This window comes from Bufo bufo, chromosome 2 (genome assembly GCF_905171765.1).
Source record: "Bufo bufo chromosome 2, aBufBuf1.1, whole genome shotgun sequence".
In the NCBI taxonomy this organism is placed as follows: Eukaryota; Metazoa; Chordata; class Amphibia; order Anura; family Bufonidae; genus Bufo; species Bufo bufo.
Genome location: NC_053390.1, coordinates 489,776,555 through 489,802,275, shown reverse-complemented (window position 1 = coordinate 489,802,275; position 25,721 = coordinate 489,776,555). Strand labels below are relative to the sequence as shown.

The following is a 25,721-nucleotide window of genomic DNA, read 5'->3' as shown; positions in this document are numbered from 1 at the left end:
GGGCTACCCTTAAGAGCATTGTCAAAGTGGACCCCCTGGTCTTCAGCCTTTACCTATACAGGGATCTAGACTCTGTTGCAGATAGCTTAGTCAGTATGAAAATCAGCCAAAGGTCAGGTCAAGAAGGGTCAAATCCAAAGTCAGACGTGAGTCCTAGAGATAGGAGAGCAAAGAACACAACTAGCACACCTTTCCTGGAAACAAGAGTGTTAGGGTATTTAACTTTCCTTATAAGAAGCTGCCTAAGCAATAGTTTCTAAGGTGCACAGCCATTGGCTGGGGAGGACAAAGGTGCGCAAGTTAGCCCTATAAGGGCTGTAGAGAGTGGAAGCGTGCCTCATGGGCTTCAGCAGGAGAAGCAGAGCTAGCAGAAAGCAAAAGCTGAGAAGACCGCAGCCAGGGTGGAGTGGCAGTGGAGCATTACAGTGATACCTGCTTGGGACAGGCAGGAGGACGCTGGGGACCTGTACCACCGGCTTGATAAAACTGAGGACCAGGTTATTTATCCGATGGCTGATTACATGATGGTGGACACCTTTGTATACTGTGAATTTTCCGCAGTCAGTTTTAGATTTAATATCTTGAACAACCAAAGTGTTCATATATATTGGATGTTGTGTCAGCAGTTCACCAGCATTGAGAAAAAATAGTTAAGAACAGCCTATTTCAATGCTTGTCAAGTTCATGAATATATTAATGACTGTATGTATGGTATCAGTGAGAAATCTTCTGCTGCATGAATGTAAGTGATGTGTTTAAATGAGCATTATGTTCAACATCTGTCTTACAGCTTATTCCTTGTCTCCTTCCCCCATTTCTCAAGGATATGAGGAAGTAGTCTGGATTCCCAAAGGCTCTGTCCACATTGAAATTCGTCAGCTCAATGTATCACAAAACTACCTGGGTAAGTAGAATAAATATATAGAGAGTGATGAATTAAAGTGTACTTGTTACTCAGGGTGGACCCTGCCTGTCCAAGAAATACATAAGTAGCCATTAATGAATGGCATGTAATATTACACGGTATGGAAAGATGAGGTTGGGCCAGCTCCTGTTTAAGAGGGTGCCTTATTAGACAACCTCATTAAGTTGCGATCTTTACTTTTGATTTTCTCATCCTAGTTACCAAATGCTGACATAAACTTGCTTAGTAATCAAGTGCTAATGATCGTTGTGAAAGGGATTCTTTGCTATTGCCGCTTTGTGTCTTCATAGGTAAAGATGACCATTAGTGTTGATCGAGCACCAAAGTGCTCGGGTGCTCGAGTACAAAAACTCAGGAGCACCCGAGCACAATGGAAGTTAATAGGAGAACCCGAGCATTAAACCAGGCACCCCCTGCTCTGAAGAGGGGAGGGTGTCTGGTTCACATGAAAAGGTCAGAAATTGATGGAAACACCACTGAAATGATTCGGTAACAGCATGGGGGGATGTCTGGATGCATCTTGGACTCCCAGGTCGCTGGTGGGAACGATGTTGTCCGAGTAGTACGCCAATTTTACAGACTGACAATAATACGCACAAAACCGAAGATAGAAATTGTTAGGAAACATTCTTTCCTGTATATTTACTTGTATATAAAGTGCAAGTACTGGCAAAAATTACAAGGAAGAGGCACTCCGATACAACCTATAAATCACATAAAGGAGGGCCTCATTAATATTGTGGTACGATAGTTTAGGTAGTGGGACTCCTAAACTCATAAAGCCTATGCACTAAGTGAAAGGGCTGCCAAAAATTACAAGGAACCGACACTCCAATACACCCTTTATTACACATAAAGGAGGGCATCATACACACCCTTGAAAAATTATGATTGCTGGCCTGCTGGTGACCTTCAAAAACATTAAGAGCACGGGCCTGCTGGTGACCCTCTAAAACATTAGGGGCGAGGGCCTGCTGCTGATCCAACCATCTAAAACATTAGGGTTGAGGGTCTGCTGCTGAGCTCACCATCTAAAACATTAGGGGTGAGGGCCTGCTGCTGAGCTGGCCATCAAAAAAATTATGGTTAAGGGTCTGCTGGTGATCTGATTCTCTAAAATATTAGGGGTGAGTGCCTGCTGCTGATCTGACCATGGAAAAAATAATGGTTGAGGGCTGAGCTGACCCTCTAAAAAATTAAGAGCGAGGGCAGCCTAATAAGCATGTTGATATGATCGAGGAGGAGGATGAGAAAAGGAAGATTGAACATATACCCTTTTTTGTGGTGGAAGAGCTGCATGCGAATACAGTGTATTCAATACACCATAAAAGCCATATTTAATTTGCCTTTATATTCAGCCGCTTTCCTCTGGTGGAGTCAGGGGCAATTCAGGCCTTGTTCATTTTGATGAGTCAACCGGTCAGTAGTGATGATCGAGCACCAAAGTATTCAGGTGTTTGGGCCAAACACATTGCTATATTCGTGTGCTCGGCCGAGCACCCGAGTATAATAGAAGTCAATGGGAGACAACCAGGCACTCCCTGCCCTGAAGAGGGGAGGGTGCCTGGTCCATTGGAAAAGGTCAGAAAGTGACAGAAACACCATTTGGACGATGTCTGGATGCATCTTGGGCTCCCAAGTCGCTGCTGGGAACCATGTTGGCCGAGTTGTACGCCACTTTTACAGACTGACAAAAATACGCACAAACCCCCCAAAAATCTATTTTACGGGAAAAAATTTTAGGAAACATTTTTTCTTGTATATTCAGTTGTATATAAAGTGCAAGTGCTGCAATAAAATTACAATCAAGAGGCACTCCGAAACAGCCTGTATATCACATAGGAGGGCCTCATTCACATTGTGGTACAATTGTTCAAGTAGTGGGACTCCTACACTCATAAAGCCTATGCACTAAGTGGAAGGGCTGCCAAAAATAACAAGGAACCGGCACTCCAAAGCACCCTTTGTTATACATAAAGGAGGGCATCATACACACCATTGAAAAATTATGATTGATGGCCTGCTGGTGACCCTCAAAAACCTTTCGAGCAAGGGCCTGCTGATCTGACTATCTAAAACCTTAGGGGCGAGGGCCTGCTGCCGCTTTGTTGACTCTAGATAACTTCTGCCTGATCGCACGTCCCTGTGATGTCCACGATCAATTTGGATATCTTTCCTATCAACTTTCGATGTTCTTTTATGCGCCTAACATGGTGACCACCGGTAACGAGGAATCATTGTTCGATTTCGGAGAGGGAGCCTGATAAACGGCTACAGCTAGTACTTTAAAGCAAGGCAGCATGAGTTGCGGCCCTGGATGTGAGCTGACCCAGTAAAACATTCGAGTTGCGGGCCTGCAGGTGAGCTGAGGTGGAACCGACAAACCCAACTTGAATTTGATTGCTGGATTAATCTGCAGGTGACGGTGATACAGCTCCAAAGATTGTTTCCATCTGCATCTTTCTAAGCAATCTGTGGCCTTAGTCTTTTATCCAGACTCAGTCATTGTGCCACTATGTGGCCTCCTCATGCTTCCATCTCCACACCATGTCACCTTGCCACTCATTTTTATCACCATGCTGCTGCTGATGATGCTGCTTAAAAGGTCTTAAACTGATCACCAGGCCCACAATTTAATTAAGGTTTTGTAATAGATAAACCCAACTTGCATTTGTGGGCTGCATCAGTGGCGTAGCTAGAATTGACTGGGCCCCACAGTAATTTTTTAGCGACCCCCTTCCTTTCATGCCGCCCCCATTCCTGTGGCTAGTAAATATCGCTCTCTCAGACCAGGGCCGGCAGCTGTTCCATCAGTTTTATACACTGTCTATAATGACACTGTATATAATTTCATTGTGTAATACTGTTAAGGGGGCCCTGACCAAATCCATTAGTCCTCCTCCTCCTGGATGGGCCCCTTCTGGGTCAGGGCCTCAAAGCTGCAGTTTCCCCTGCTTCCCCTATAGCTGCAGCCCTGGTCTGCATTAATCTGCAGGTGACCGTGATACAGCTCCACACAATCTGTGGCCTCAGTCTTTTATTCAGACTCAGTCATTGTGCCACTATGTGGCCTCCTCATGCTGCCATTCTCACAGCATGTCACCTTGCTATTCATTTTTATCACCATGCTGCTGCTGTTCAGCTTAAAAGGGCTTAAAGTGATCACCAGGCCCACAATCTAAGGTTTTACGCACAAAACCAAAGTAAAAAATCAAAAAATTTATTGAAAACATTCTTTCCTGTATATTTACTTGTCGATAAAGTGCAAGTCCTGCCAAAAATTGCAATGAAGAGGCATTCCAATACAACCTCTATATCACATAATAAGCTAAATAACTGTGGAGCCCCAGTTATTGGTCTTCAACACAGAGAAAGCCAGATATCCTTCAAAGGAAGGAAAACCGAGCAAAGGGGTGTGTCCATTACAGAGATTACCAGATCCACCATATTAAGTGGCCCCTATGTCAAGGTCCCGCTCTTTTACAAGCTTTAAGGATGTGACGGGGAAGACCTAAGCCAGTTATGCATCGGGGTGTTGCCCCTCATCAGTGCGGAGTAGGATTCTGGCTAACCAGGAGCAATGCCTTCAACACTACTCAAACAAAACAATAGCTGATCTTAAGGAGACCAGCTAAAGAAAACACCATGGAGCCAAGACCAGGCCACTTTTTACACTTCTGACCTACACTACTTTCACCGTTTGTTGCTCGGTCATGCAACTTACCACCCAAATGAATTTTACCTCCTTTTCTTCTCACTAATAGAGCTTTCATTTGGTGGTATTTCATTGCTGCTGACATTTTTACTTTTTTGTTATTAATCAAAATTTTACGATTTTTTTGCAAAAAAATGACATTTTTCACTTTCAGTTGTAAAATTTTGCAAAAAAAACGAGATCCATATATAAATTTTGCTCTAAATGTATTGTTCTACATGTCTTTGATAAAAAAAAAAATGTTTGGGTAAAAAAAAAAATGGTTTGGGTAAAAGTTATAGCGTTTACAAACTATGGTACAAAAATGTGAATTTCCGCTTTTTGAAGCAGCTCTGACTTTCTGAGCACCTGTCATGTTTCCTGAGGTTCTACAATGCCCAGACAGTACAAACACCCCACAAATGACCCCATTTCGGAAAGTACACACCCTAAGGTATTCGCTGATGGGCATAGTGAGTTCATAGAACTTTTTATTTTTTGTCACAAGTTAGCGGAAAATGATGATTTTTTTATTTATTTTTTTTCTTGCAAAGTCTCATATTCCACTAACTTGTGACAAAAAATAAAAAGTTCTATGAACTCACTATGCCCATCACGAAATACCTTGGGGTCTCTTCTTTCCAAAATGGGGTCACTTGTGGGGTAGTTATACTGCCCTGGCATTCTAGGGGCCCAAATGTGTGGTAAGGAGTTTGAAATCAAATTCTGTAAAAAATGACCAGTGAAATCCGAAAGGTGCTCTTTGGAATATGGGCCCCTTTGCCCACCTAGGCTGCAAAAAAGTGTCACACATCTGGTATCTCTGTATTCAGGAGAAGTTGAGGAATGTGTTTTGGGGTGTCTTTTTACATATACCCATGCTGGGTGAGATAAATATCTTGGTCCAATGCCAACTTTGTATAAAAAAAATGGGAAAAGTTGTCTTTTGCCAAGATATTTCTCTCACCCAGCATGGGTATATGTAAAATGACACCCCAAAACACATTCCCCAACTTCTCCTAAATACGGCGATACCACATGTGTGACACTTTTTTGCAGCCTAGATGCGCAAAGGTGCCCAAATTCCTTTTAGGAGGGCATTTTTAGACATTTGGATACCAGACTTCTTCTCACGCTTTGGGGCCCCTAGAATGCCAGGGCAGTATAAATACCCCACATGTGACCCCATTTTGGAAAGAAGACACCCCAAGGTATTCAATGAGGGGCATGGCGAGTTCATAGAAATTTATTTTTTTTGGCACAAGTTAGCGGAAATTGATATTTTTTTTTTTTCTCACAAAGTCTCCCTTTCCGCTAACTTGGGACAAAAATTTCAATCTTTCATGGACTCAATATGCCCCTCACGGAATACCTGGGGGTGTCTTCTTTCCGAAATGGGGTCACATGTGGGGTATTTATACTGCCCTGGCATTCTAGGGGCCCTAAAGCGTGAGAAGAAGTCTGGAATATAAATGTCTAAAAAATTTTACGCATTTGGATTCCGTGAGGGGTATGGTGAGTTCATGTGAGATTTAATTTTTTGACACAAGTTAGTGGAATATGAGACTTTGTAAGAAAAAAAAAAATAATTCCGCTAACTTGGGCCAAAAAAATGTCTGAATGGAGCCTTACAGAGGGTGATCAATGACAGGGGGGGTGATCAATGACAGGGGTGGTGATCAATGACAGGGGGGTGATCAGAGAGTCTATATGGGGTGATCACCCCCCTGTTATTGATCACCCCCCTGTAAGGCTCCATTCAGATGTCCGTATGTGTTTTGCGGATCCGATCCATGTATCCGTGGATCCGTAAAAATCATACGGACATCTGAATGCAGCATGACGGGGGGGTGATCAATGACAGGGGGGTGATCAGGGAGTCTATATGGGGTGATCACCCCCCCTGGAAGGCTCCAGGGAGACGCCTGTATGTGTTTTGCGGATCCGATCCATCTATCAGTGGATCCGTAAAAATCATGCGGACATCTGAATGGAGCTTTACAGGGGGTTGATCAATGACAGGGGTGTAATCAATGACAGGGGGGTGATCAGGGAGTCTATATGGGGTGATAACCACAGTCTTTGATCACGCCCCTGTAAGGCTTCATTTAGACGTCCATATGCGTTTTGCGGATCCGATCCATCTATCAGTGGATCCGTAAAAATCATGCGGACATCTGAATGGAGCTTTACAGGGGGTTGATCAATGACAGGGGGGTGATCAGGGAGTCTATATGGGGTGATAACCACAGTCATTGATCACGCCCCTGTAAGGCTTCATTCAGACGTCCGTATGCGTTTTGCGGATCCGATCCATCTATCAGTGGATCCGTAAAAATCATGCGGACATCTGAATGGAGCTTTACAGGGGGTTGATCAATGACAGGGGGGTAATCAATGACAGGGGGGTGATCAGGGAGTCTATATAGGGTGATCAGGGGTGATCAAGGGTGAATAAGGGGTTAATAAGTGACGGGGGGGGGGGGTGTAGTGTAGTGGTGCTTGGTGCAACATATTACTGAGCTACCTGTGTCCTCTGGTGGTCGATCCAAACAAAGGGGACCACCAGAGGACCAGGTAGCAGGTATATTAGACGCTGTTATCAAAACAGCGTCTAATATACCTGTTAGGGGTTAAAAAAAAACACATCTCCAGCCTGCCAGCGAACGATCGCCGCTGGCAGGCTGGAGATCAACTCTCTTACCTTCCGTTCCTGTGAGCGCGCGCGCCTGTGTGCGCGCGTTCACAGGAAATCTCGCGTTTCGCGAGATGACTCGTATATGCGTGACTCTGCGCAGCGCTGCCACCTCCGGAACGCGATCCTGCGTTAGGCGGTCCGGAGGTGGTTAAGAGTCTCAACACAGCAATCCAAAATGCAAAGCTCCCTGGGAAACAGTAATATGCAAAATAACTGTGGAGCCCCAGTTATGTGTCTTCAACACAGAGAAAGCCAAATAGCCTTCAAAGGAAGGAAAACCGAGCAAAGGGGTGTCTCCATTACAGAGATTACCAGATCCACCATATTAAGTGTCCCCTATGTCAAGATCCCACTCTTTTACAAGCTTTAAGGATGTGACTGGGAAGACCTAAGCCAGTTATCCATCCACAGATAGCTATTTCGGGGTGTTGCCCTTCATCAGTGTAGAGTAGGATTCTGGCTAACCAGGAGCAATTCCTTGGACTACTCAAGGGGCCACTTAATATGGTGGATCTGGTAATCTCTGTAATGGAGACACCCCTTTGCTCAGTTTTCCTTCCTTTGAAGGATATCTGGCTTTCTCTGTGTTGAAGACCCATAACTGGGTCTGCACAGATATTTTGCATATTACTGTTTCCCAGGGAGCTTTGCATTTTGGATTGCTGTGTTGAGACTCTTAAATGAGGCTCCATGGTGTTTTCTTTAGCTGGTCTCCTTAACCCCTAAGGACCAGGCCATTTTTTGCAAATCTGACCAGTGTCACTTTGTGGTGATAACTTTAAAACGCTTTGACTTATCCAGGCCATTCTGAGATTGTTTTTTCGTCACATATTATACTTCATGAAACTGGTAAAATGGAGTCAAAAAAATAAATTTTTATTTATAAAAAAAATACCACATTTGCCAAAAATATCGAAAAAATTTCAAATTTCTATTTCTCTACTTTTATAATACATATTAATACCTACAAAAATAGTTATTACTTTACATTTCCCATATGTCTACTTCATGTTAGGATCATTTTGGGAATGACATTTTATTTTTGGGGGACGTTTACAAGGCTTAGAAGTTTAGAAGTAAATCTTGAAATTTCTCAGAAATTTTTAAAAACCAACTTTTAAGGACCAGGTCAGGTCAGAAGTCACTTTGTGAAGCTTACATAATAGAAACCACCCAAAAATGACCCCATTCTAGAAACTACACCGCTCAAGGTATTCAAAACTGATTTTACAAATGTCGTTAACCCTTTAGGTGTGCCACAAGAATTAATTGAAAATAGAGATACAATTTAAAAATTTTACTTTTTTGGCAGATTTTCCATTTTAATATTTTGTTTCCAGTTACAAAGCAAGGGTTAACAGCCAAACAAAACTCAATATTTATGGCCCTGATTCTGTAGTTTACAGAAACACCCCATATGTGGTCGTAAACTGCTGTACGGGCACACAGCAGAGCGCAGAAGGAAAGGAATGCCATACGGTTTTTGGAAGGCAGATTTTGCTAGACTGTTTTTTTTTTTTACACCATGTCCCATTTGAAGCCCCCCTGATGCACCCCTAGAGTAGAAACTCCATAAAAGTGACCCCATCTAATAAACTACACCCCTCAAGGTATACAAAACTGATTTTACAAACGTCGTTAACCGTTTAGGCTGGGTTCACACTTGAGCGTTTTACAGCGCGTTCAAACGCGCTGTAAAACGCTCAACACATGAAAACCAATGCTTCCCTATGGCCCTGGTTCTCACTTGAGCGTTTTACAGCGCTGAAAAACGCGCTGTAAAACGCCCTACGCTCAAACAAGTACTTGAGCTTCTTTGGGGCGTTTTACAGCGCGTTTGTGGCCATAGGACATTGCAGTCAATCACACAAACGCGCGTCAAACGTGCGTTTACTAATGCAAAAAACGTGCGTCAAAAACGCGCGTCAAAAACGCGCGTTAAACGCGCATATCAAAGACGCTCAGGTCTGAACCCAGCCTTAGGTGTTCCACAAGAATTAATTGAAAATAGAGATACAATTTAAAAATTTAACTTTTTTGGCAGATTTTCCATTTTAATTTTTTTTCTAGTTACAAAGCAAGGGTTAACAGCCAAACAAAACTCAATATTTTCGGCCCTGATTCTGTCGTTTACAGAAACACCCCATATGTGGTCGTAAACTGCTGTACGGGCACACGGCAGGGCGCAGAAGGAAAGGAATGCCATATGGTGTTTGGAAGGCAGATTTTGCTGGACTGCTTTTTTTTTGTCCCATTTGAAGCCCGCCCTGATGCACCCCTAGAGTAGAAACTCCAAAAAAGTTACCCCATTTTAGAAACTACGGGATAGGGTGGAAGTTTTTGTTGGTACTAGTTTAGGGTACATATGATTATTGGTTTTTACACTTTTTGTGAGGCAAGGTAACAAGAAATAGCTGTTTTGGCACCGTTTTTTATATTTTTTGTTATTTACAACATTCATCTGACAGGTTAGATTATGTGGTATTTTTATAGACCAGGTTGTCACGGACGCGGTGATACCTAATATGTATACTATTTTTTTATTTATGTAAGTTTTACACAATGATTTCATTTTTGAAACAAAAAAAATCATGTTTTATTGTCTCCATAGTCTGAGAGCCATAGTTTTTTTTCAATTTTTGGGCGATTATCTTAGGTAGGTTCTAATTTTTTGCGGGATGCATATGGGGTGCATATGACTTTTTGATCGCTTGCTATTACACTTTTTGTGATGTAAGATGACAAAAAATGGTTTATTTAGCACAGTTTTTATTTTTTACAGTGTTCATCTGAGGGGTTAGAACATGTGATATTTTTATAGAGCCGGTCAATACGGACGCGGCGATACCTAATATGTATACTTTTTTTTATTTATTTAAGTTTTACACGATGATTTCATTTTTGAAACAAAAAAAATCATGTTTTAGTGTTTCCATAGTCTAAGAGCCATAGATTTTTCAGTTTTTGGGCGATTATCTTGGGTAGGGTATGATTTTTTGCGGCATGAGATGACGGTTTGATTGACACTATTTTGGGGTGCATATTACTTTTTTATCGCTTGCTATTACACTTTTTGTGATGTAAGGTAGCAAAAAATGGTTTATTTAGCACAGTTTTTATTTTTAATTTTTTACGGTGCTCGTCTGAGGGGTTAGGTCATGTGATATTTTTATAGAGCCAGTCGATATGGATGCGGCCATACCTAATATACATAATTTTTTTTAATATATGTACGTTTTACACTATCATTTTTGAAACAAAAAAAAAATCATGTATTAGTGTCTTCATACTCTGAGAGCCATACTTTTTTCAGTTTTTGGACGATTATCTTGGGTAGGGTATGATTTTTGCGGGATGAGATGACGGTTTGATTGGCACTATTTTGGGGTGCTTATGACTTTGTGATCGCTTGCTATTACACTTTTTGTGATGTAAGGTGACAAAAAATGGTTTATTTAGCAGTTTTTATTTTTTATTTTTTACAGTGTTCATCTAAGGAATTAGGTCATGTGATATTTTTATAGAACTGGTCGATACGGACGTGGCAATACCTAATATGTATACTTTTTTTTTATTTATGTAAGTTTTACACTAACAGCTTTTTTAAAACAAAAAAATGATGTTTAAGTGTCTCCATATTCTAAGCCAAAGTTTTTTTTTTGGGAGGGGCAATTGTCTCAGGTAGGGGCTGATTTTTTGCGGGATGAGGTGACTGTTAGATTAGTACTATTTTGGTGGGCGTACGCCTTTTTTATCGCTTGCTGTTGTACTTTTTGTAAGGTGACAAAAATATTGTTTATTTAGCACAGTTTTTTTTTTTTTTTTACGGTGTTCTTCTGAGGGGTTAGGTCATGTGATATGTTTATAGAGCTGGTTGATACTGACGCGACGATACCTAATATGTCTATATGTATTTTCCCTATTTTTTTTAAAAAAATTTACTTTATTTTTGGAAAAGGACTTTTTTTTTTTACTTGAAACTTTTAATTTTTTTTGTAAAACTTTTATTTTATTAACTTTTTTTTCCCCACTTTATTATTTGTTTCACTCTGGGACTTCAACATTACAGGGTCTGATCCCTGTTTCAGTGCAGCACGATACATCTGTATTGTGCTGTATTGAACTGTTAGTGTCTTACACTGTAAGACGCTAACAGTTGCCTAGGAGACCCAGCCTGGGGGCTGGGCCTCTTAAGCCTCCGTACATGCCAGGCCCCAAGCCTTGGAATGGCTTGGGGCTGCCATGGCAACTATCGAGTCCCCGCCACAGCAGCGCGGGGATCGATGGATGAGGTGAGGGAGCGCAAACTTCCCATATGCCGCGATCAGCACTGACTGCGGCATATGAGGGGTTAATCCACCGACATCTGCATCATCACCGAAGCTGGTGAATGCAGCAGGGATCCGGCTGTCAGTAACAGCCGGATCTCTGCCGCTGATCGCTGCACCGCACGCGGGGGGGAGGAAGGACCGGAGGACGAGATTGCTCACCCTCTAGCGCTAAGTGCCGGCGATTTAGGACGAGCATTCTCATCCTGGGTCATTAAGCTGTTAAGATCAGCTATTGTTTTGTTTGTATATCACATAAAGGAGGGCCTCATTCATATTGAGTTGCGGGCCTGCAGGTGAGCTGACCCTGTAAAAGATTTTAGGTTTGGGCCTGCAGGTGAGCTGACCCTGTAAAAGATTTGAGTTGCGGGCTTGCAGGTGAGCTGACCAAGTAAAAGATTTTAGGTGCGGGCCTGCTGGGGAGCTGACCCTGTAAAACATTAGGGGCGAAGGCCTGCTGCTGAACTGACCCTCTAAAACATTAGGGGCGAGGGCCTGCTAGTGAGCTGATGCTCTAAAAAATTATATGCAAGGGCCTGCTAGTGAGCTGATGCTCTAAAACATTATATGCCAGGGCCTGCTGCTGAGCTGACCCTCTAAAACATTAGGGGCGTAGGCCTGCTACTGCACTGACCCTCTAAAACATTATGGGCGAGGGCCTGCTGCTAAGCTGACCCTCTAAAACATTAGGGGCGAGGGCCTGCTGGTGAGCTGATGCTCTAAAAAATGATATGAGAGGGCCTGCTGGTGAGCTGACGCTCTAAAACATTAGGGGCGAGGGCCTGCTGCTAAGCTAACCCGCTAAAACATTAGGGGCAAAGGCCTGCTGGTGAGCTGACCCTATAAAAAAATGTGAGTTAAGGGCCTGCAATCTGGAGGAGGAGGAGGAGGAGGAGGAGGAGAAAACAAGATTCAACCATATACCCTTTTTTGTGGTGGAAAAGGTGCATGGGAATACACTACAGTAGATTGAGTACATTATAAATGATAGATTGAAATTGCCTTTATGTTCATCAGCAGCTCAGCCCTCCTCTAGTGGTGTTGAGAAGTCAGGGGCAATCCAGGCCTTGTTCATTTTTATCTGAGTCAACCTGTTAGCATTGCCAGTGGACAAGCAGATACGCTTATCTGTTATAATGCTACCAGCAGCACTAAATACACGCTCAAAATGCTGGCGGCAGGGCAGGCCAGCACCTCCAAGGCATAGAGCACAAGTTTGTGCCACATGTCCAGCTTGGACACCCAGTAGTTGTAAGGCACTGAGGGATCATTTCGGACGCTGACATGGTCTGCTATGTATTCCTTCACCATCTTCCAAAACTTTTCCCTCCTTGTACCACTAGGTCACGCTTCAGGGTGAGGTTGCTGGAAGGGTGTCATGAAAATGTCCCATGCCTTGGAGAGTGTTGCCCTGCCTTTGGTTAAACTGCTGTGTGTTCCCCTTGTCTCCCTTCCTCGGTTGCCTAAGAAAGTACAGACTCTGTCGCCAGCGTTGTCAGATGGAAAATTTGTGAGCAATTTTCCAACAAGGATCTTCTGGTATTGCAACATTTTGCTCATCCTCTCCACCAATGAGATATGAGAAGTTCTCTTTGTAGCGGGGGTCGAGAAGTAATCCATATTATCTAAAATGCGTATAACGCGAGGGTCGCTGGAAAGGCAGCCTAACATAAAGTCATCTCCTCCTCTTCTGCCCATCCACATTGAACAGATGGAATTAAACTTCCATGGGTACTACCCTCTGTAGCAGAGGCAACTGTCTCCAGCTCCTCCTCTTCATGGTCCTATTTGCGCTTAGAAGACGAACTGAGGGTGGTCTGGCTATCACCCTGTGTAATGTCTTCCCCCATTTCCTCGTCTGCCACATTCAGAGCGTCGTCCTAAATTGTGAGCAGCAATCGTTTGAGTAGACACAGCAGTATGATGGTTAAGCTGATAATAGTGTTATCATCACTAACCATCTCTGTCGACTCATCAAAGTTTTTTAAAACCTCACAGAGGTCTGACATCCATGCACACTCCTCGCTTGTGAATAGTGGCAGTTGACTCGAAAGGCGACGACCATGTCCACAACTGCCCTCTGCTGCTCACAAAGCCTGGCCACCATGTGGAACGTAGAGTTCCAGCACGTGCTTACGTCGCACAACAGTCGGCGAGCTGGAAGCCGTAAGTGCTGCTGCAGCGTTGACAGACCGGCTGAAGCTGTGCACGACTTGCGGAAATGGACACACACGCGGCGGGCCTTCACTAGTAGCTCTGGCAAATTGGGGTAGGTTTTGATAAACCGCTGAACCACTAAGTTTAAGACGTGGGCTAGGCATGGGATGTGTGTCAGATTGCCGAGCTCCAAAGCCGCTATCAAGTTACGGCCATTGTCACACACAACCATGCCTGGTTGTAGGTTGAGTGGCGAGAGCCACAGCTCGGTTTGGTCCCTTATACCCTGCCACAGCTCTGTGGCGGTGTGCTGTTTGTCCCCTAAACAGATCAACTTCAGCACGGCCTGTTGACACTTACCCACAGCAGTGCTACACTGCTTCCAGCTAACGACTGATGGCTGACTGCTGCTGGAGGTGTAAGTGGAGGAGAAGGCGGCAGAGGAGGAGAAGTGGGGACTGGAGCCAGTAATATAGCTGCTGGCGGAGACCCTGATAGATGTAGGGCCCGCAATCCTGGGCGTAGGTAGCACCTGTGCCATTCCAGGGTATGACTCACTCCCGGCCTCCACAATATTCACCCAGTGTGCCGTCAGGTAAATGTAGCGTCCCTGGCCAAATGCACTTGTCCATGTGTCCCTGGTTAAGTGGACCTTCCCAGTAACTGCGTTGGTCCGGGCAAGGGTGATGTTCTGGGACACGTGTCACATCTGTGACAGGTCCCAGAAGGTCTGAAAGATTATCTACGCATTAGTGATCTGACAGCCTCTTTTGGTTTCACTTTGTGTGTTGCTGGTATGTCCACACCTCCTGTTCAGGTGTGGATCATGTGACCTTTACCTCGCCCTATTTAATCTGACTTTTCCCATCACTCCTTAATTGGGATAGCTTCATTTGGTCTTGGAAGAGCTGGAGTCTGGTTCGTGTTGAAGTCCTGTTCATCCTTCATCCTCTGAAGTTAAGTGTTCCGCTTGTCGTGTTTTGTATCCCCGCCTCCCCCCGGTTGTTTACTAGGCCTCAGTGAGACGCTAGTTCCTTCACCAGGGAAGGAACAGGTGGTCTCTGCCCTGTCAATATCTTTAGGGCATCTGAGGGTCACCAGGGTTTTCTAGGTTCCTGTATATGGGTATCTCTACCATCGAGAGGTGCCCATACGGATAGGAGTTAGGGCCAGGAGCAGGGTTTTATAGGTGGTGACCCTTTTCCTTCCCTAGCGGTGAGGCCTAGAGTCTTTCCCATTCCTTCTTGATTGTCTTTTGGTGTTCCCCCCTACTACATCCGTGACAACATGCTGGTGTAAGGCGGGCACGGTACACCGCGCAAAATAGTGTCGACTGGGGACTGCGTACCGAGGGATTGCTGCCGACATCAGGCTGCGGAAGGTTTCAGTATCCACAAGCCTAAATGGCAACATTTCAAGGGCCAGTAATTTTGAAAGTTGCGCATTTAGTGCTATGGCCTGTGGGTGGGTGGGGGAATATTTGCGTTCAAATGACTGTGTTATGGACATTTGGATCCTGCACTGGGACAGGGAAGTGTATGTTGTTGCTGATGGTTCAGGCGAAGGTCCAGGTGCAGGGCGAGGGGCGTCCGGGCCTGCGCCTTCGATAGGGGATTGGCCAGCAGTGTGTAACACAGAGGAAGAGGAGGCAGTGGTGTGACCCGCAGACCCAGATTGTGGACCCAGGCATTAAGCCCACTTGTTAGGGTGCTTGGATGCCATGTGGCAGATCATGCTGGTGGTGGTGAGGTTGCTAGTGTTCACACCCCGACTCATTTTAGTACGGCACAGGTTACAAACTACCACTCTTTTGTCGTCTGCACTTTCCTCAAAAAAGTGCCAAACTGCGGAACACCTAACCCGTGGCAATGTAGATTTATGCATGGGGGTGCTCGGTGTAATGGTTGTGGGCCTGTTTGGTGTGGGCCGACTTCTACATTTTGCAACCCTACTGCCTTTTCCAGCCTGTTGCGGTGCTGCGGATCCCTCCCCCTCTGTACTGCTGTCCTCGCTCGGCTTTTCACCTTCCCATGTTGGGTCAGTGACCTCATCGTCAACCACCTCCTCTTCCATTTCCTGACTCTGCTCATCCTCCTGACTTAACCCCTTAAGGACATGGCCATATTTCACCTTAAGGACCAAGCCATTTTTTGCAAATCTGACCAGTGTCACTTTATGTGTGAATAACTCTAAAAAGCTTTTACTTATCCAGGCCATTCTGAGATAGTTTTTTTGTCATATATTGTACTTGACACTGGTAAAATGGAGTCAAAAAAATTTATTTTTATTTATAAAATTTCCAAGTTTCAATTTCTCTACTTCTATAATGCATAGTAATTCCTCCAAAAATAGTTCTTACTTTACATTCTCCATATGTCTACTTCATGTTTGGATCATTTTGGGAATTACATTTTATTTTTTGGGGACCCTACAAGGCTTAGAAGTTTAGAAGCCTTCTAAGAAGTTTAGAAGCAAAAACCCACTTTTCAAGGACCAATTCTGAAGTCACTTTGTGAGGCTTACATAATAGAAACCACCCAATTCTAGAAACTACACCCCTCAAGGTATTCAAAACTGATTTTAAAAATGTCGTTAACCCTTTAGGTGTTCCACAAAAGTTAATGGCAAATGGAGCAAAAATGTCAGAATTTCGATTTATTTTTTTATGGCAAATTTTCCATTTTAAGCAATTTTTTCCAGTAACAAATCAAGGGTTAACAGCCAAACAAAACTCAATATTTATTGCCCTGATTCTTTAGTTTGCATAAACACCCCATAAGTGGTCGTAAACTACTGTACGGGCACACGGTAGGGCGTAGAGGGAAAGGAGCACCGTGAGGTTTTTGGAAGGCAGATTTTGCTGGACTTGTTTATTTACACCATGTCCCATTTGAAGCCCCCCTGATGCACCCCTAGAGTAGAAAATGTATAAAAGTGACCCCATTTTGGAAACTAAGGGATAAGGTTGCAGTTTTGTTGGGACTATTTTTAGGGTACATATGATTTTTGGTTGCTCTATGTTACATTTTTGTGAGGCAAGGTTACCAAAAATGGAAATTCAGAAATTTAATCTCCATTTGCCATAAACTGTTGAGGAACACCTAAAGGGTTAATAAAGTTTGTAAAATCAGTTTTGAATACCTTGAGGGGTGTAGTTTCTTAGATAGGGTCACTTTTATGGAGTTTCTACTCTAGGGGTGCATCAGGGGTTCTTCAAATGGGACATGGTGCCAAAAAAAAGGCCATCATAATCTGCTTTCCAGAAACCATATGGCGTTCCTTTCCTTCTGCGCCCTGCCAATTGGTCATACAGCAGTTTACGCCCACATATGGGGTGTTTCTATAAACTTCAGAATCAGGGTAATAAATGTTAAGTTTTGTTTGGCTGTTAACCCTTGCTTTGTTACTGAAAAAAACGGATTAAAATGGAAAATTTGCCAAAAATGAGGGGTTAGGTCATGGGATATTTTTATAGAGCAGATTCTTACGGACACGGAGATACCTAATATGTCTACTTTTTTACATTTATTTAGGTTTTACACTATATTATCCTTTTACAAATAGAGATGTCGCGAACATAAAATTTTCCGTTCGCGAACGGAGAACGCGAATTTCTGCAAATGTTCGCGAACCAGGCGAACCGCCATAGACTTCAATAGGCAGGCGAATTTTAAAACCCACAGGGACTCTTTCTAGCCACAGTAGTGATGGAAATTTTTTTGAAGGGGACTAACACCTGGACTGTGGCATGCCGGAGGGGGATCCATGGCAAAACTCTCATGGAAAATTACATAGTTGACGCAGAGTTGGATTTTAATCCATAAAGGGCATAAATCACCTAACAATCCAATATTTTTTTGAAAGTGGTTTAAAACATCCAGTGTGTGTATACGATCAGGTATGATGTTGTATCGATCAGGTAGTGTAAGGGTTACGCCCGCTTCACAGACATTGACAGACCAAACTCCCCTTTTAATGCACCGCAAACAGTCCATTTGCCCAACTGCAAACTCCCCATTTGTACAAGGTTGGATACCAAGCTAGCCATGTCCCGTTGATGTCATTGAAGGTTTCTTCCTCCACCCAGCCATGTACAACACCAAGGGTCCCAGAAAGGTGAATTGAATAGATTTTTCGAACGGGGAGATGGTTAAAAAAACCGCTGGCTCCCTCCCCTTTGTTTGAATCCACGGTCACTGCGTCTGTGCCGTGCAATTATACTGTCCCACCCGATATGAGTGGTATTTTCTGTAGTTCTCTCTTCTCATCAGTTTAATCCCTGTTACGTTCCCAATCTGGGGTTCATTTATTAAATTGATTTTTCGAACGGGGAGATGGTTAAAAAAACGCTGGCTCCCTCCCCTTTGTTTGAATCCACGCCACAGTCACTGCGTCTGCGCCGTGCAATTTAGGCCTCATGCACACGACCGTTGTTGTGTTCCGTTCCGCAAAATGGGGTTCCGTTGTTCCATGATCCGTTTCCGTTTTTGTTTCCGTGTGTCTTCCTTTATTTTTGGAGGATCACCAGACATGAAGGAAAGTAAAAAAAAAAGTCTAAGTCAAGTTTGCCATGCAAATGATAGGAAAAAAACGGACGCGGACGCAGATGACAATCTTGTGTGCCTCCGCGTTTTTTCACGGTCCCATTGACTTGAATGGGTCCGCGAACCGTTTTCCGTGAAAAAAATAGGACAGGTTATATTTTTTTGACGGACTGGAACCACGGATCACGGACGCGGATGACAAACGCTTAGAGGGAACATACTGGTGGAAAACGAGTCTCCCCTTGAATGCAATGAGAGACTCATCAACCGCGTCCTCCCTTCCAGGTACATAGGCCTCCAAAAATTTGGCCCCAAATTGCATAATGCAGGCATTTCCGGATGACCTCAAACCGGGTAAGTGTCATGGCCGTACTGTAAAGTGGGGTCTGATAGAGGACGTCCCCACTCCAGTAATGCCTGACACCATTTTTTTGACTAGGCCCATGTGCAGCACGAGGCCCCAAAACGTCATCATCTTGGCTGCAGTGACCGGAGTCCAGCCACCGGTCCTAGCCAAAAAGGAGCCTGGGTGTTGAGCAATGAACTGTTGGGCGAACACATTCGTTTGTTCCACCATCAGATTCACAAAGTGGTCACTGAAATAAAGACTAAAATAGTCATATTCAGTGAAGCCTACTGTGGGAATCTGGATTCCTGGTTGGCCAACAAAATCAGGAATCACAGGCTCAAAATGCTCTGGGGTACACCAGACAAGTTCACCAGTAGGGGGCTCAGGTGGACTTATCTGGTGGGCCGGAAAACTAGTACGAGCCCCAGAGCTGCTCGTACTAGTGTGGGCCACAGGGTCCCTGGCATGGTGGTCCCCTTGCTCTGCCTGGCGGCGTCTCAGCCACCTTGGGGGCGCATTATCATCGCTAGATGATGAGGAGGATGCGGATGACAAAAGGAAAGTGGGGTGATCCTCGTCCTCACTGGGGCTCTCGGAGTAGGAGGCAAGCTGGGCATATGCCTCCTCGGCCGAGAACATCCGGTGGGCCATAGGGGAGTGTGTTCAAATCCTGAAAAATTCTACAATTATATGCGCATGACGGTTGAGAGTTTTGACCAGCTTCTGCAGCGCATTTCTTCAACCATTGAAAGGCAGGATACCCAAATGAGAAGGCCCATTTCACCATCAGAGAGGCTAATGGTGACAATAAGGTAAAAAAAAGAATCATTTTATATATTGTTGTATATTTTTATATATATTTTTTTTTATATATAATTTTTTTGTTGGGTTTAGGTTTCTTGCTACCGGAGAAACCCTTACGTCATTACATTACCAATATTGTATTGGAATATCCACACTCTGTGGAATAGTAAAGGATACTTGCCGTGCATTGTGGGCATTATTGCATGAAGACTATATCCTGCATCCAACAACTGAACGATGGCTTCAAATAGCGGACAAGTTTATGCAAACCTGCCAATTCCCAAATTGTGTAGGAGCCGTGGATGGAAAACATATACGTATTGTTAAGCCATCAAGAAGTGGATCAGAATATTTTAATTATAAAAAATATTTCTCCATTATTTTAATGGCAATTGCAGAATATCGATTTGTTGCTGTGGATATTGGAGCATATGGACGGACCAATGACTCCATGGCTTTCAAAACCTCCTCTATGGGACGCCTCTTGTATTCCAAACTATTTGGATTACCGCCTGCAAGTCCGTTGCCAGGGAGAGATGGACCTCCCATGCCATTTGTTGTACTAGGGGACGAAGCCTTCCAAATGTGTGAAAACCTCATAAAGCCATACTCCAGCCGTGATTTAAATTCCACCAAACGGATTTTTAATTATAGACTCACAAGAGCTAGACGACTGGTGGAGTGCGCCTTTGGGATACTTGTTGCAAAATGGCGTATTCTAAACAAGGCCATTAACCTAAAAGTAGAAACTATTGATGTTGTTAAGGCTTGTGTGGTGCTACATAATTATCTATTATCGGAGGAACTACTGCGTCTGGACCCGCAAGATGTAGATTGTACACTGACTAGGATGCAAAATGTGTCATATCGATCTACCGTCGCCATTGCTAGAATGAGGGACGGTTTTGCCAATTACTTTGTATCAGAAGCAGGTAGAGTGTCCTGGCAAAATAATGTATTGTTTTTACTGTTTAATTTTTCTAAAAATAAAAAAAACCATAAAATTTATCACAACTGTTGTAATGTATTTTTTTTTCTTTACCTAAAGAGGTCTAGTCATTATGGATAAAGACATATTGTGTTTATCCAAACGTCCATTTATTTTTTTGTGGTGCCATTTCATCTCTATTGTGCCTGCTATAGCATTTCAAATAGCTATGGCATGGCTACAGATAGGCCTCCACATTGTAGATGGGGACAACATTTGTCACGTGACATATAGTTACAGGAATTTTAATAACTATTTTTTTTATGATAGTCTATGTTGTTGCACTGCTACATGCTTCAAAAGGGAACGGAATATTGTTAAAAAAAAAATCCATTTGTGATGGATTTTTAAACAACTGTTGTGCATGTCGCATTGGGACATCATAGACCATCAGTATAGTAATTATAGTAGAAGAAGAAAATCCAATAATCAAATAATACTAGTTTTTTTTTTAATATATGTGTAAGGCCGATTCATTGGCCTGTATTTGTGGGAGGGGCTTGGCTGCCTACATCAGCGGCCGGCGCCCTCCCACACGTGTACGGCGTACAGAGTTCTAGAGTTCCGGAGCGTGCGTTGTACCTGACAGTCCTGCCGAACAGGCCAGGTAAGTCTATGTCCGGCGGTGCGGTCGGCCCCGTTGGTAAGCGGGTCCCACGCTCCGGACCACTTCACATGCCCTCGTTCGTCTGACGGAGGTGGTGGAGCCGACGGAGACGGCGCTCCCCCCTCCGCCGCTTAGGTCGGGCGTGGTGGTCGCTCGCCGGCGGGGGGAGGGGCCCACGGCCAGGAGAGGCCGCCCCCCGTCCTCCTCTTCAGGCCACCTCCCACGCTCCATGTTCAGCCGGTACTGCCCGCTCCCCCACGTGGTGGGCGTGCCCCTCAGCGGCGGGCCGGCCCCCCAGTTGGGGGGAGGCGCCCCTGCCATGAGCGCTCTGTCGGGGAGCGGGGCGGCTCCATGTGGCCCCTCTTTGCCACAATCTGGGTGGGGCAAGGCCACACAGGCCCCCCCCCCCCTCCCGTCTCTGTCCAAGCCAGGAGGCACCACCGTGTCCCCACGCGGCGGAGATGCTCAGCCGGCGGGCGGGCCAGCCCTCGAACGCAAGGGGCCCCCCCGCACTGCGCACCCTGCCAGGGACTCGCGTTAGCTCTCCACGTGGCACAAAATCGTGTTGCGTGAGGCGCGAGCCGTTGCTCAAAGGTATCCCCCCACTTGGTCCTCGGTGCCAGGGAGCTCCGCGCTCCCCACGCGGTTCACGGTGGAGCACGGTGGGGGACGCAATGGCCCGCGCTTCGCACACACCTAAAGTCTGGCACTGGCCGCCGTGCTGCTTAGGTAGGTAGGGGTTCGCCACAAACGACAGACAGAGACGGGGGGTGGACAACGTCAATCAATGCCGCCCCCATCCATTGATCAAATCCACAGCCCACAGCTCGTGCTCCATCAGTTGTGCCTCGTGCATTGACTGGTTTCTTTGTGTTTGTTTCCCAGGTCTGAGAAAAAAGAAAAAAAAACAAGAGAAGTCAGCCTAGGATTTCACTCGAGTTTTCTTTTGAACGAGGTAGTGGGGGTTCACACCAGTGGCGGGAGGTATTGATTGTTAGCAAGGGAGTGGTCTCATGCACTGTTTTACGTTCAGGTTGTTCCGTTTCCAAAAAAAAAAAAACATCCGCGGGGTTTCAGAGCGCAGAGTTCCTCAGTTGGTAAGTAAGTTAGGTCTCCTAGCGTGTACTTCCGGGTGGCGGTTCCTGGCCACTCTTTCACGGCCGTTCTGGGGTTAGTGTGCGTGCTTCACAGGGACAGTGCACCTTTTCTACCACGTTGTCAAACAGCTTCACGGACACGGGTGGTCGCCCAGGGTAGTCGGTCACCTTGCGTTATTGTTTCCACAGCTGCGATGTCGCACGCATCTGATATCATGGAAGCATCAGTGCATGAAAACGCTGCAGGGTCGTCCGAAGGGGGCAGTACGCTATCCCTGCGTGCTTGGACTATTCCCAAGCTGATGGCGGAGCTGACAAGGCGGGGCGTTCCGTTCCCGGCATCTGCCAGAAAAGCGGAGCTGTACCGGCTATGGAAAGACTCCCTGCTGCCCAGCAGCGGTGATCCCCCCCGCAACCACGATACAAACATCGCTGGCCCAATTACACCTCATGCTGAACAATTTGACGTCGGCCGTCACGTCCATACAGGCTAGACTAGAGTCAGTCGAGGCTCACAACTCAGCAGTGTCGGTCTCTTCACCCGAGCCTCCGGTCGCCTCCACCTCTGCCGCGGCAGACATTCGGACTGCCCAGCCAGTCCCCAACGTGACTCCGTCTCATTTTGTCCCCATCAGCATCAGAAAGGACATCCTAGAGGGTAGGGATGTCAATCTCGCTTCTCTACTAATAGCCTCCAGGGACCTTTCCGACAACAAGGTCATAGCTTGCGGGGAAGTGTCGGTGGTCCTGAGAAGCCGCGACCACCGGCTCAATCGCAAATTGAACATTCCAGAGTTCGTCATGGCTTTCAGCCTTTTCAGGGACGTCATTTGTACTGCCAGGCCGGACAGGAGGGAGGAACTAGACCTGTACCTCTTTCGGGTCACAGAATTGGGTCATAGGTATGGTGGGAACGCGTTCTATGATTACCACTGTTCGTTCTCAGCCAAAGCAGCTGCGGCCCTGTCCCAGTTTCAACATGTCACAGACTGGTCCGTCTTGGACACAGAGTTGTTCTGCAGACACTTTGCAGGCCTGAAAGCTCCCTCCTGTTCTGCCTGTCAGTCTATCTTTCACTCAGTAGAGTGGTGCCATAAGTCGGCTGTCAGCACGACATCATACCCCTCCGGCTCTTCAGCGGGACCACTCGACATCTTCAGACCCCCCAATTCGGTAGATAAACTAGGACGACCCATTGTCCAGTTAGGTAGGGCCCAGATATGCAACAATTTTAATTACGCGTCTTGTAATTTCAGGCAATGCCGTTTGTTGCATATCTGTACCAACTGCTTCAGGGCCCACCCCCGAGTAGCTTGCTCATTAAAATCGGTGAAGAATTACATGAGCGTGGTCAATACTAGTCGTCTACAGCTACAATTGCAAGGTCATCATAATCCAGGGTTTGTGCAGTTTCTGGTATCAGGGTTTCATGAGGGTTTCCACACGGGGTTAATCACGACCCCAGAGGTCACACACGAGTGTAGGAACCTTCAGTCAGCCGAAAGGAATCCTGGCTCAGTAGACACATAGAGTCCGAGTTAGACAAAGGGTTCTTAATTGGTCCTTTCGAAGTGCCCCCATTTCAACGGTGGAGAGTCAGTCCCGTGGGGGTCGTCACAGGCAAGTTCAGTAAGGAGGAGAGACTCATCATTGACTTGTCTGCCCCACACGGCTCTCAGGTCCCCAGCCTCAACTCCCTCATTCCTTCGGAAGAAGTTGGTATGAGGTATTCTTCTATAGACCAGGCCATCGCCATCATCATGAAGACAGGTCCCGGGTCCGTGTTGTCCAAAGCAGATATATCGGACGCCTTTAAATTGCTCCCCATCATGCCAGCACTCTGGCAATGGCACGGTATCAGGTGGAGAGGCCTGTATTATTTCGCCACAAAACTCACCTTTGGTTCCAAGAGCGGCCCCTGGCTCTTCGATCAGCTGGCTCAAGCCCTTCACTGGGTTCTGGTACACAAGGTTCGCTGCAAATTCGTCATCCATTACTTAGATGACTTCCTACTGATTGAGAGGCCAGGGGCTGCTCCTCTGGGGCTGGGGAAGCTGCTAAGGTGTTTCTCCCAGTTGGGGGTACCAGTTTCTTCCATGAAAGTAGAGGGCCCGTCCACCGTGATCACCTTTCTGGGCATCGAGTTAGACTCCCAACGCATGTTAGCCAGGTTACCTGCGGACAAGCTAACGAGAGTCAGAGAAGTGATCCACAGGTTTTCAGTCACGTCAGTGGTCACTAAGACTGATCTTCAGTCGCTACTGGGCATGTTAAATTTTGCCATGCGCATCATTCCGCAGGGCAGAACGTTCATATCCCGCCTGCTGGCGCTCTTAAGCACCGCCCCAGAACAGGACAGCCCAGTGCGTCTGGACAGTCAGGCCTTAGCGGATCTCCGTATGTGGGACCATTTTCTGGACCGGTGGAACGGGGTGTCCCTATTCGTTCCCGAGCTGTCGTGTCAGTCCCCCTTAGTCTTTTCAGACGCGGCGGCCGGCACAGGGTTTGCCGCTATATTTGGCACTCACTGGGTTGCAGACGGATGGCCTGCCGAGGCGGAACTAATCCCAGGGTTCCTCCAAACCTCGGCACTGTTCGAGCTGTACCCCATTGTGGTAGCTGCTCACATATGGAGCAGTCTTTGGGCGAATCAGTCCGTCCTGTTCGTGACTGACAACACAGCCGTGGTAGACATCATAGACAGTGGGTCATCAAAGTCAAGCAATGTCATGTGCTTCCTTAGACGGTTAGTACAGCTCTCCCTACACCACCATTTCCACGTTCATAGCGCGCATATGCCAGGTGAGCGAAACTTGGCTGCCGACGCCTTATCGAGGGCTAACTTTTCCCGTTTCTTTAAGATCATGCCAGAGGCAGACGCGACAGGCGCCACCGTTCCTCCTCACGAGTCCTTAATGTTAGTGTAATCGACCACCTTGAGACGGACCACGCTCTGATTCGCAATTCCCTCTCGCCCAACACGACCAGAGCGTACCACACCGGGTGGAAGATGTTCCGCAGGTTCCAGGGGGAATGTCCTCAGGGGGAATCCAGTTTTCCAGATCACATCCTGGCGTTCATTGGCTATTGCCACTCAGTGCACAAGCTCTCCCACAGTACGGTGAGGTCGTACCTAGCGGGTGTACAACATTTCCTCTCCGTTAGTCATCCCGAACGACCATCAGTGTTCGCCATGCACGCTGTCAAAGCCGCACTCAAGGGCTTAAGCAAATGCGGACATCAAGGCCAAGGGCGTAGGCAGGCGGTCACCGGGCCCCTTTTTCGCAATCTATCCGACGTCCTGGACAGTAATCCTTTCGGGGTTTTGCCCAGCCTGGTACTCAAATCTGCTATCTATTTAGCCTTTTACGGCTTTCTGAGGCCTGGGGAGTTCACTTGTTCTTCCGGCAGTAGCAAGTTCCTCACTGTCAGCCAGCTGGTCCAGAACACCGAAGGGTTCACGTTACTGCTCAGGACGTCCAAGACCTCCCAGGTGGGCCCCCCTGTCCCGGTGTCCTTCTTTCCCATGT

At 45.9% G+C, this 25,721-nt stretch overlaps 1 protein-coding gene across 1 annotated transcript in view; it reads left to right on the top strand.

Moving 5' to 3' along the window:
* LOC120990945 (A disintegrin and metalloproteinase with thrombospondin motifs 6-like) overlaps positions 1 to 25,721 on the top strand; it is a 452,812-nt gene that overhangs the window by 123,672 nt on the left and 303,419 nt on the right. The window contains exon 3 of the mRNA XM_040419836.1: positions 824 to 904. Within this exon, the coding sequence (XP_040275770.1) occupies positions 824 to 904 (81 nt within the window). The remainder of the gene's footprint in view (positions 1 to 823; positions 905 to 25,721) is intronic.